This window comes from Ostrea edulis, chromosome 5 (genome assembly GCF_947568905.1).
Source record: "Ostrea edulis chromosome 5, xbOstEdul1.1, whole genome shotgun sequence".
NCBI classification, from domain to species: Eukaryota; Metazoa; Mollusca; class Bivalvia; order Ostreida; family Ostreidae; genus Ostrea; species Ostrea edulis.
In genome coordinates, this window is record NC_079168.1 from 32,904,788 (window position 1) to 32,918,301 (window position 13,514).

The following is a 13,514-nucleotide window of genomic DNA, read 5'->3' on the forward strand; positions in this document are numbered from 1 at the left end:
CCTTTATTTCATATGTGTATACTTAAGGAATAAATGGCTAGCTTATCTGTATTAGGGGGACATGAAAAATGGCAAGAGTAATTTGCATAATCAGTTAAGTTGGGCTAGTATCATCATGTGTTACAAGTGGAAAATTAACTTTGGTATTATCTACACAGGACAGTTTTTTTTATTGTTATCTAAAGGCAGAAATTAACATATTTTCTTATTAATTTTTCATAATCGAACAAATGATTTGCTCTATGGTATGATGTTGATAAAGTTTGTTATTTATTTATTGACGTAGGTTATTGTGGATTCCATCCGAGAATGCAAAGTGTAGCTTACAATCAAACAATGGAGATAAATAAATTATATAGAAAATAACTATATATCATTGTGATGGCTGAGGCACCACAGAAAAGGAACCAGCTTTGTGGCATTGTTTAAAGGAGATTAAAACTTGATCTGTAACCCATAGATATTGGTTCCTGTATATAGTATTACTTTAGATATTGGTTCCTGTATATAGTATTACATGTTCATTTCAACAGCTGCAAAAGCGTGTGCATGGAAGAAGGGATGGACGCACACACAGGTTGATCACTATAAGGCACTCGTCCATTGCAGGGCCCTTATCAATTAAAAACACATAAAAAACAGAGAAAGAAACTGTAGTAAATTTTGTGTACCATGTGACCTTCATGTTTATTGATATGTGTGATGTCATATTTCTGTGTTCCAGAGAAAAAATTGCAGCCATTACATGTGTTTTGTCAATCGCTCGACATATTCAGTCCTCGTAGAACCTATACCATGACTCATTAATGAAACAGTTGTACATAAACGTATGATTTTTTTTTTTTACAATGCCACCCTCGATATAATGCCAAAACAGGCTGGGAGAGAAGCTGGTGATATACTAAGGTTACACTGTATTGACTGCTAAAAAAATTTTCTAATGTGCACAGCACTTTCAGTTTTCATAAAAGATTTGCACTAACAAGATGACACATTGTCCGAGAACTCACGTTGCAGGCAGTCAGCATTGAGCAGGTCTTTACATTTCTCGTGACATTTGACGCCACACTCTGTGCACCTGACACCTTGTCTGACCATTCCCCACAGGAGACCACCACATTCGAAGCAGTATGTGGGAGAGGTGGCAGTCCATACCACGAAGTTGTGTGGTGTCGTGCTGGAGATCGGGTAGATTAGAGCCTGCAGAGTCTTTTTGTACACGTGCATTTTCTGAAAAGTAACCTTCACACATTTAAACTTTCCAATATCAAATGCATTGCAACTTATATTTTCATAGACATGAGTTTTATTCTCCAATAGGTATACAATACATTAAAATGTAAGTTGTTATTAGAGATAAAGAATAATTATTCTAGTTGATGTTGATAAAGCCAATAAAGATTAGTTCCAAGAAGCAAGCAACTATACAGCTTGTGTTTTCACTTTGCACAAAAACTTACCAGTTCCCCAACCTATCAATTCCTCAACTCATCAATTCCTGATCATCTCATCAATTCCTCAACTCACCAATTTCTCAACTCTTCAGTTCCTCAACTCATCAATTCCTCAACTCACCAATTTCGCAACTCATCAATTCCTCCCTCAACTCACCAATTTCTCAACTCACCAATTCCTCAACTCATCAATTCCTCAACTCACCAATTTCTCAATTCATCAATTCCTCAACTCACCAATTTCTCAATTCATCAGTTCCTCAACTCACCAGTTCCTAAACTTACCAATTCCTCATCTTTCAGGGATTGCCTTGCTACCATAGCAGAGGGTGCATTTCGTTTGGATTGCATAGTCTGAAACAGTCGTAAATCAAATTAATTAACCAATTAAGCCTCCCTCTGATAAAATATTTCAAGATCAAATTAAACATTAATTCCTTCGATAAACGTTAAAGTTTCATCAAAGCTGCATTCATAATGTACATAACAATCCAAATGTTTTAATTCACGCCCAAACAAAAATCAGAATATCACACATTAATTAGTATTTTAGGTTATACATATTTCAACTGATTTTCAGGTGGTTTTTTTTTTTTTTTTTTTTAAATTTTCACCCTTTCTTTTTCAATGTATTTTTGTCTTTGAAGTTGTTAAACACATACATGTCTGTTAATGCAGATTTATGCAATGAGAAGTGTTTTAGTGCTGACTAAAATAAACATCTGAAATGTTGATAATCACCAGGCAAACAATTAAACACTCATGATATGCGTTTCTGTCTGGGAACAGATTACTTTATCTACTAATCAATGAATTAAGGCAGTAATTTTTTGATTGATTTTAAATCAATACCTTTATCTAATCTTTGAATATTTGTATTCGATTAAATATATTTCACAGAATCCCATGCACTAAATTATACTGTTTTCATGCAAGTGTTTATTGTAATATGAATAAAAAATTGTGTGTGCCTCTAGTCGCCAAAAAATCCTCTGTATTGTCAGAGAAACTACTCTACATACACATTTATTATTCGTAAGAAACGATAAACTGTGCGAAACATTGCATTTATTCATGTTTCATTGTGCCAACACTGTGAAATATAGCTAATAATATCTGCTCAACATAAAGAACTTAATTTAAAAATATATACACATGTATCTATTGCTAGAACGGAATGTGCACATATTTAAACAGTAGAAAAGCCTGAATGTATAGATAAATATAAAGAATAGAGAAATAGTATTTTAAAATTACAAAGGAAACAAGACAAAAAAAATTTCAGCTACCAAAATTGTGTTTATAGGCCATTCACATCAAAAATATTTGTTATATCAATCAAGATTAAGAAATTTTCATGAAAGGAAACATATATAATTGAAAATGAGCAAATGTACTAAATATCCATCGCTACACAACATGTCTACTACTATAACATTACGAGATGACCAGATACCTTAAGCACCTGCAAAGGAAAAAAAAAGCCATTGTTTTAGTATTAGTGTGATTGTCTGAGGACAAACAGGACAGAAACTATCTACTTTAAGGCAGAATGAAAAGATTTCTCTCTGGTTAATTTTCTCTGAGAATAAATCAATAGCTTTGAGGAACAGAGAAACAGAAAGCCATCAAGGTCTATAAATCTCACCTTGGGAGAAATTATGCTAAGCTTACCTAAAAATAACTCAACAATTGACAATGATCTGTTGACAAATATCTGAGCTTTGATAACAACTACGACATCAACCATTTAAACTAAGAATCTGACATTGACCATTTAAACTAAGAATTCGACATCGAGCATTTAAACTAAGAATTCGACATCGCCATTTAAACTAAGAATTGAATATCCGATCAGGTGGCATGATGTCTCATCATATTTTAAAGTTAAAATATATATAGACACTCCCTGTGGTATATATTGCTTTGAAGTTCTTTAACAAAGTCAATTATTTTTATCAGTTCATTGCAATATCATGTATGGTTTGAGTTAGCTTGAATTTGGTAAGTCTTCATTCTTGGATTTCTCGAAAATTAATTATCTCAAACTTAAGTTTGAGTTTACTTTTATTTTGAGCAGTCAAAATTTGAGCAAAATTTCAGACTTAAGTCCAAGTTTCGACTTAAGTTTCTTTCGAGTAATCAAGGCCTGGCTTTTCAAGGCTACCAATATCTGAAACTTCTATCCCTGTATTATCATACATTTTGATACATTTTTTCTATCACAGATTCTATGTAGAGTACCTGGGTTTATACCGGTCCATCAAAGGCTGACTTAATATCAGCAATTAAATAATGAAATCACACTACCTTAGTGAATTTAGCGTGAGTTTCAGTACTTTAAATAATGAAATCACACTACCTTAGTGAATTTAGCGTGAGTTTCAGTACTTTAAATAATGAAATCACACTACCTCAGTGAATTTAGCGTGAGTTTCAGTACTTTAATGAACTCGCACTACCTTAGTGAATTTAGTGCGAGTTTCCGTACTTTTAAATATCCGACTACTAGCTGTTGTTATCAAAGTTCCATCTTCACCATATATGGTCAAATATCAACTCTTCTATTACAGTATTATATCTTTTGCTGTTATATCAAATTTAGTACGTAAAAAATAAAATTAATGTATTGACTGCTATTACATAACTTGAATTGGCAGTTCGCAAGAACTATAAAACAGAACAATATGTAAGTGTACAGCCGTGATTTAATTCAGATGGACTCGTTCTTATATATTTTCAAATGAATCTGTTGATCTTTATCATATTCTAAGTTTAATATATCCATGCATTTCACAAAAAAAAAGAAGAAAAATAAACAAACAAAAGAACACCTGAAAAACAAACAGTCTATAAAATCATTATAAAGATTTCTTCTTTAAGTACCTGTCACCCTACACAGATATCAATTTTCTATTGATCAAAAACTACTTATGAATTTTTCATTTGCTTCTTTACATATAAACTTTTTAATCAATATTTCACTCCATTATTTAGCATTTCTGTACCTTTTCATGAAAGATACTAATAAATGTACTGAAATACAGTACAAATCTTTCATATAATAACACTATCGAACATTTAAAAACCATCTTTCTGGAAACATCCCCCCCCCACCCCCCGGGTCGTGACTTTAAAAATATTGTATTTATTCTACTTTGTAAAGTCTTCCAAAAATGACATATGTATCAATATATAATAGTCCATCAAATATCAAAAAAGTATTCCCTTTTAGTTAGTATGTGTATACATTCGTTACCTTAGGGAGAGGGCTAACATAGTTTTATCCTACTGCTCAATCCCATTCAGTATTGAATAAAATATATTGTTTAAATAAAAAATTTGATACCTTACTTTGACATAGTACTCAAAAAGATTTACAGATAGTATTGGTGCTATGAAGGGAGCTCTGCGATCAGACAACGAGGACACCATTGCTTGAGCTATGTAGGCCTGAAGGTATTCAGTCAATTTTAGCATTAAAAAAATCAAAGATTTAATTATACAGCAGCAAAACAAACTATACAGAAAACACGTGTTTTATATTGGGATGATTGTTGAACCGCTACGATCAGCAAGACGCAGCACGCAATTGACGACACCCACTGACTGTGGACATGAGATGGTGATTTCGTAAGACAGTAATATCCATAATAATCATATTATCAGCGTAGTGTTTGCATGCACTATGCTGACTATCTCTGAAAGATCCACGCTAAACACTACACAATCATAATAAATATAGCTACATTCAATATCATGTAAATATAGCTACATTATCATCTAAAAATAGCTGCATTATCATCTTAAGATAGTTTAAAAATAGCTACATTATCATCTAAAAATAGCTTCATTATCATCTAACAATAGAAACATTATCATACAAACATAGTCTCATTATTATATAGATAGACAATACCAATTAAGGTCAACATGTCATAGCAACACAACAACACCAAGGTCAACCCATCATAGAAGCATGAACTCGTAAACGTCAAGGTCAACCTGTCAATAGCAACACAACACCAAGGTCAACCTAGCTGTCATAGTAGCACTAACTCGTAAACAATGTCAAGGTCACTTCATATTAACACTAACTCGTAACCAACACCAAGGTCATGTCATAGTAACACTAACTTGTAAACAACACCAAGGTCATGTCATAGTAACACTAACTCGTAAACAACACCAAGGTCATGTCATATTAACACTAACTCGTAAACAACACCAAGGTCATGTCATAGTAACACTAACTTGTACACAATAACAAGGTAAAAAAACTGTAAACTCATGATACCAAGGTCAATTTGTCATAGCAACATAAACTGGTAGACAATACCAAGGTCAACATATGTTATAGTAACACAAACTTGTACATAATAACAAGGTCAAAAAATGCAAACTCAAGGTCAACACATGTTATAGCAAGACAAACTTGGAGACAACATCCACTAGCAAGAGGTTACATTACTTTTAACATGCCAAAATCTTATCAGTCCTTCACACCCCGAGACAATATCCAAAAACAGTGTAAAGGAAGCTGGGAATGCAATGGGAAGTGGGCGATATTTTGAAACATTGTTAAAAGCCTATAAAGTTGAAAAGAAAGAAGAGGCTTTGTTAATTAGGTTTGTCTATCAACTAAAGAGACTTCTATAATTCTGGTAGCAGGTCTGGATAAATTTTGGAAAAATTCGCATACTCATGGTTCACTATTGTATGGTAAAACAATTAGTTACTTAATTACTTACCAAGTCACTAACAAGGGCCACCGATTTGCGGCGTGGTAGGGTAAATTCTGGAATGGTGTCTAAACAACTGTATATATCATTGTGCTCTGGCCTAGAAACAAAAAACCATAATGAACACATCCATACAGAAACATTATACAGTCAAACCTTTCTGCTTGAAGTCTGAATAACTGATTTCTCTTTTTTCACGTATTTTACGAGTTTTATTGCATTCAATTACTGTAAATGTGGATATTTCCATGTGTTGTTAATCACACTATTTCCCAAACCAGACACATAGGGTTTAATTAATTATGGGAATAGTATGCATGGGAGCAAGTTGTATGAACACCTTGTCCTCATGTATTTAGTGTAAACAACCCCCACAAAAAATGTCCATGTTTACAGTACTTCAAATTCCTGACAAAGAATAATCTGCATATATTTTCCTTTGAAATAACAAGAGGTACTGTGAGCAATGCTCACTAAGAATACCCCCCGCTTACCCCACTCTCCCAAAGGGTGTTGTTAATAGGTATAAATTACCTCTTTCCTGAGTGTAAAATTATGGTATGCCTTTGTAGAAGAAAATGGAAGATATACTATAGTAGTCCGAACACAAATCCATGGCATAAACCTATAATTTTGACCTTGAGATCAAAGGTCAAGGTCATAAAGAGGTCATGAATGTACATGACACATAGTCTCATGGTGATACACCCATGTCTTATGGTAAGACTATGTCAAAACCCTATAATCAATTTTGACCTTGAGGTCAAAGTTCAAGGTCATATAGAGGTCATGAAAGTACCTGACACATCATCTCATGGTGATACACTCATGTGTCAAATATGGTATGCCTATGTCAAAGAACAAAGAAGTCATGGCCCTGATACGAATCCATTGTAAAAACCTTTAATTTTGACCTTGAGGTCAAGGTCATATGGAGGTCATGAAGGTACATGACACATCGTCTCATGGTGATATACTCATGTGTCAAATATGGTATGCCTATGTCAAAGAACAAAGAAGTTATGGCCCGGACACGAATCCAATGTAAAAAACCTTTAATTTTGACCTTGAGGTCAAGGTCATATAGAGGTCATAAAGGTACTCGACACATCGTCTCATGGTGATCCACCTGTGTGCCAAATATGGTATGCCTAAGTCAAAGAACAAAGAAGTTATGGCCCGGACACGAATCTGCACAGACAGACAGACGGACGGACGGACGGACGGACAGACAGACAGGGTGATTCCTATATACCCCCCTGAACTTCGTTCGGGGGGTATAATAATTCTTTAGGTCAATAAATTAGATATGATTGGAAATAATTCACAAAGTGATTAGTGATACAACAGTTTAGAGGTGATCATCGTGGCAATTACAATTTACGAATCATTGAGAAGGAAAACTGGGGGGTGGGGTGTGTGTGTGTGTGTGTGTGTCTCTACTTACCCCCCATTGGGGTGAGTCCACTTGTCCCGCGAGTCTTCTGAATGACCCATCATGTTGACTCCTTCCTGCAAAGACAAAAACTCCAGTTTACAGAAAAAACCTTGAATATAATAAATGTAATGAATTACAGACAAGCACCTGTTTTCAGTAACCAGCTCCCAATTAATGAATTACAGACAAGCACCTGTCTTCAGTAACCAGCACACAATTAATGAATTACGGACAAGCACCTGTCTTCAGTAACCAGCTCCCAATTAATGAATTACAGACAAGCACCTGTCTTCAGTAACCAGCACACAATTAATGAATTACGGACAAGCACCTGTCTTCAGTAACCAGCTCCCAATTAATGAATTACAGACAAGCACCTGTCTTCAGTAACCAGCACCCAATTAATGAATTACAGACAAGCACCTGTCTTCAGTAACCAGCAACCAATTAATGGATTACAGACAAGCACCTGTCTTCAGTAACCAGCAACCAATTAATGAATTACTGAGACTATAAGCACCTGTCTTCAGTAACCAGCTCCCATGTAATGAATTACGGACAAGCACCCGTTTTCAGGAATCAGCTCCCATGTTATGAATTACCGACAAGCACCTGTTCCTTCCAGATAGTCATTATCATTAAAAAGTGGGTACTTTCCTTTTTTAAATCAGCCTACTAAGATAATGGTGGCTAAAGCAGATACCGTGAATATTGCAGGCTGCACTACAACTGCAATCAGTGAAGAGGAAGTCAATGAATATTCATTCATTTTAATTATTTAAATGTTTACATAATCAATGCCTGCTGGTCTTTACTAATGCTTTTATCTGTTAATTGATTTTGACTTTGTCAAAGACTATAAGCTTAAAAAGGTAGATGGAGAGTTAATTGTTTTGTAATGATTTGCTGAGTTTTAAATTCTCTGAGCTGTTTTATATTCACTGTTCGAATCTTTTTTTTTTTTTTTACTAATCTTTTTTAAAAAATTAGACCTGTGAATACTGCATTCAAATAAAACTGGAAAGCTTGAAGCGAATCTCTGTGCAGTCATTGTGTAAAACAATATAATAAACAAAATATTCAAATTGTCCAGTTCAATGCAACATCTTGTTCCTTAACAACTTAAAAGTTGTATGGTCTGAATTTTAAATCATCGCACGTATGTAGTTATGGGGCTGTATGACATGTCATACATTATTTCACCTGTTTTAACCAAAATTATTTGATTTTAAATCAATATTACAAACAACCGCATCACTCTGTCATTTCAAGAGACAGTCATGTGACCAGTTCAAACTTTCATATCATCGGTGGTCTTATTTGTGTAAAGCTGTGTATTTTGTTACAACAGTACTGTGCCATAAGTTTAATAGAAATGAAAATAGCAAATACCTCTTAGTAATTCTTTGTTTTATGCTCTTTCAGCCTTAAAACTAGACAGTTGCATCTGAGTTAATACATCATGTTGGGATTCCCCTGATGTGTGTGGGGCTATTTATAGACATATCATGCACCTATCAATGTATAATTTATGCGTCATCTGGAACACCTCAAGCCCTTCACCGAAAAACAGTTTCTTTGGTGAAAGGCCTGAGGCGTTCCGGATGATTTTATATGTACCACACGTTTACTTTCTAAATAATCTTCTAGCTGTTTTGTTTTACATGCAAATGTTTTCAATCATGTAATTAAGGAAAGGTTGATAAATTTTAACACTAATTAATTTGCTTGAAAGTAATTATATATGTACAAAAATAATACATGAACATCGGATCATACAGCTTTAAAGATGCATTGACAAAAATACTTCAATAATTGTTAAACACAAATTCCCCTTCATCATCTATTGTAACCTTGTCTTTTGACCTTGTGACCTCAAAATCTTAAGGCAATCTTGTCTTTTGACCTCAAAATCTAAAGGCTATTATCATTAACCTTGTCTTTTGACCTTACAACCTCAAAATCTAAAGCAACCTTGTCTTTTGACCTTGTGACCTCAAAATCTAAAGGCAATCATGTCCTAGCTTGCATAACGAATTGTTCTGTTGATCAAAATCACAAACAGAATCAGAACAGTCAACAGCCTGGAAATACTGAAGTATCAGAAATGTTGATTGATTTACAAAATGGTCAAGTTATATGTCATTTCTAATGGGATCCCAGATCTAAGATGTCACCAGTGACCCTAATGACAAAAACAAATTAATGGTACTTGCAGTTGAAATGTTCATCTGAAAGTTAACTTACTCGATAGAGCCAGAAGAAATTACTTGAATCTACATTTCTCTCTATTGTCTTCACAAATTGTAGTTAAATGTATTTTCTTCAAAGATTTTACTATAGATGATTCCTATGTAAGCCCTTTAGAACCCTTATATATTCTACCTTGGCCGTATCTGGGATTATGATTCCTAAATCAATTTACCAAATTGTCAATAATAATTATAAAAAAAAGTCATATATTGTTTAATTCATACAACTTTACACACTAATGGTTGCCCACCAATCACCAGGGGTATTTGGATCTACATGACAGAGGGCTAGGCTAATGAGTGTAACAATTGTGACAAATTGTAGCCTTGCTATTCTTGGGCAAGAGCCCTTTTAAAGATCCATAATTCCAAAATTTACATCCCTATAAAAGACCTATCAGTAACCCAAAGGACTTAGGTTCCGAACAACATATACAACTAAAACCACCGGACTGATACGCCCCCCCCCCCCCCCCGTGTGAGATAATACGAATGGTTGTACAAGTATCAAGTATGGTTGAAAACAGAATAGTGGTTTTGGAAATTGAAGAAATTAAAAATGTGAAAAATTTAATAACATACATCAGAAAAACTTTGATATGAAAAGATAACATTGACCTTCTGGAGCTAATGGAGAAAATCATCATAAAAAGCTCACAAAGTCTGGTTTCAAGTGCATTATTAAAATCTGATCTTATTTAGAATCAATTTCAAATATCAGGCATGTGACTCTGAATCACACAAGATTTTAATCAATACTTTTTCATATTCAAATATTCATGTATTTATTTGCACTTCACTTGCAATCAAATCTTCTTAATACGTAAATTACAAAAATTGAACTTATACAGTAATCATTTACCATGAACACCAAGTTTATCTACATACATTTTTTGTACAATATAAATAAAGCACTAAAATGACCTAAACAACATGAACAACAATGAATTGATAAATTTTCAGGACGACCAGTCCATTCCTTAGGATGACAGCTAATATTTACATAGAAAAGAAAACTAAAAATAGAAAAGAAAACTAACACTAAAACTAAACTACAAAAGCCAATATAGAAAAGACTGTTCCGATCAAGCGTCACGACTGAACTGAACTAATCAGTCTTACGTTGGATAAAGTTAAAAACAAAGTGCACCTAGATGAGCTATATATAACACGATCATTGACAATAAGCCTGATAAGCTATATATAACACGATCATTGACAATAAGCCTGATAAGCTATATATAACACGATCATTGACAATAAGCCTGATAAGCTATATATAACACGATCATTGACAATAAGCCTGAGATTTAATTCATATAAGCAAAATAGTACATTATCATAAATTGCTATTACTCTATGAAACTATATTTACACCTGTTCATTAATTTCTTAACTGTTTCAATTCATAATTAATTAAATATTGATTTAATATATATTAATATTGAATTATAAAATTTAATCAGAATATGAAATATCAAATCAATATTATATAAAAAGAGTACATAGCATTTTAGAAAAATAATAAAAGTAAAGAAACTAGTCGAGTAATTTATTAACTTGTGTAAATTTTTCTATATCTATTTCTGGGTGCACGCATGCATGTGCACATCTTTATTCACTTACATCAAAACAATAAAGAAATTAATGAACAGAAGTAAATAATATTTTCATAGAAAAGACAACAAAAAACAAAACCACAGAAAAATAAAACAGTTCCAATGATTGTCCATGATCTAATAAAACAGTTCCGAAGATTGTCCATGTTCTAATAAAACAGTTCCAAAGATTGTCCATGATCTAATAAAACAGTTCCAATGCTTGTCCATGATCTACCAACCTTACAGAGAAACAAACAGCAACTGCTTCATTCCATGTGTGGATTGAAAATGAACATGCATTTCCACCATACTTCACCTGCACTGTGAGGCCACCATTACTGACCAATCAATTGACCTCACTCTCACCTGTTACATCTACACATGACACACCCCCCCCCCCCTTCTGAATGTTCAGTACATTAAAGGACACATCTCGTGTTTTCAAAGTATACAGAATTATATGCATTTTGTCTTCCTTATGCTTATAGAAATTAATTGTAATAGTTCGTTCACTGAAGTATTGCGATAATTAGCCACAATATGGACTTAAATCTAAGCCCCGATTTCAAAAAGCCTAGTTAATTAGATAGGTAGTCACGTGGTACAGTGACGTCATATGCGACCTTCGTCGATCAACTTGTTGTAATAGTAGTGTTAGATATTTTTAAAAACTCGGGTTTTAGGGGCCTAATTTATTTACCATGGATAACATTTATTTCGATGTTGACAAATTTCCCGAGTCTTATATCTTTTAGCCACCAGTGCATACAAATAGCGACCCAAATGTAGCGAGGAAAGCAAGTATGAAATCTGCATAAATTTGCGAGTAAATAATGTTTACATGGGATCACTGTCTAAACACTATTTGGTAATGCCATTTCTGTAAACAACTGTAATTAGCGTTGTTGCTTTTCTAAAATAAACAGAGCAATTATTATTAAATTTATTTTTGGAGAAGTTAGATAGGCCTAAATTATAATACGATTACGTACATGTAGCATTGACAACTAGGCCTACCGTCACGGGTGCATTTCGGGAAAAAAAAAAATAATAAAAATGATCAAAGTTATTGTGAAAATCACAATACTTTTAAATTATATTATTCAAGCTCAATTTTATTAATCATTATTTTTTGTTATCTACACATTGTTACTTAGGAAGTGGGAGCGCGGCGTGCTGTTGTTGTAAACACGTACGCGTTCCTTTAAAAAAAAAAATGAAAGCATTATAATTCAATTCAAAGTTGGGAAATATCATATTTTATTATTTATAATTGAAAGTTCTATTATCTTTTATCTTTAAATTTCTTTTTTAAAACTACCAGTTGGTAGACACTGCTAGCAAAGTTCTGCCTATATGGTGTTACAAGGTGAAGGTCAGTTGGTGCGAGTGTGTATTGAATTTGAGAGCAGAACGGAAAGTATATGCGGTAGGCCTATATGTAACAGTGCGAAGCTTCGATAGAACCATTTTCTCGCAGTTTATATACGTCTTTGTCCAAGAGCTTGTTTGAAAAAGTATAGGGACAAATTCTACTGGGTTTTTTTTTATGGCAAAGTCGTTGTGCCAACAAAAAATATTCACGTCTTGTCCCTCATACCTTCCTTCGAAAATTGAAAAAAACACAGTCCAAATCATCTCTACTGACAGCAAGTACACCCTTAAACGGCACACAACACCCCAATGCAGTGTTATTTACAAGCCGTTAATGTGATAATTGTTTGTTTGTCAATTAAATCTAATCTGTTTATGAAATGGCTAACAGATGTTTTCAAATCTTCTCGCTCGAGGTCGCATATGACGTCACAGATAATGGCGCGTAAAATATCGAAGAAAATATGCATATCGCAAGATTTGAATTTCATCGCAATCAAACTCGAAAACTACGCAAACTGTTTCTTTTAAAACACATGTAAAGCAGTTTTAGGCATGAAATGAATTAATTTTGCTGAAAAAATTAAAAAGTTTAAAAACACGAGATGTGTCCTTTAAGTAACATTGTTCGGTTGTAATGAAATATATCACTC

At 33.6% G+C, this 13,514-nt stretch overlaps 1 protein-coding gene across 22 annotated transcripts in view; it reads right to left on the reverse strand.

Annotated features, from left to right (window-relative positions):
* Positions 1-13,514, reverse strand: part of LOC125651463 (protein unc-13 homolog A-like) — a 131,658-nt gene that overhangs the window by 42,412 nt on the left and 75,732 nt on the right. For all 22 annotated transcript variants that reach the window (XR_008803194.1, XR_008803193.1, XR_008803195.1 and 19 more), the window contains 4 exons: positions 7,644-7,708; positions 6,206-6,296; positions 1,740-1,808; positions 1,011-1,230 (listed from right to left, as the gene is read on the reverse strand). Coding sequence is in view for 18 of the 22 variants with exons in the window: in XM_056165835.1 (XP_056021810.1) it covers positions 1,011-1,230; positions 1,740-1,808; positions 6,206-6,296; positions 7,644-7,708 (445 nt within the window). In the remaining 4 variants the exon portion in view is untranslated. The remainder of the gene's footprint in view (positions 1-1,010; positions 1,231-1,739; positions 1,809-6,205; positions 6,297-7,643; positions 7,709-13,514) is intronic.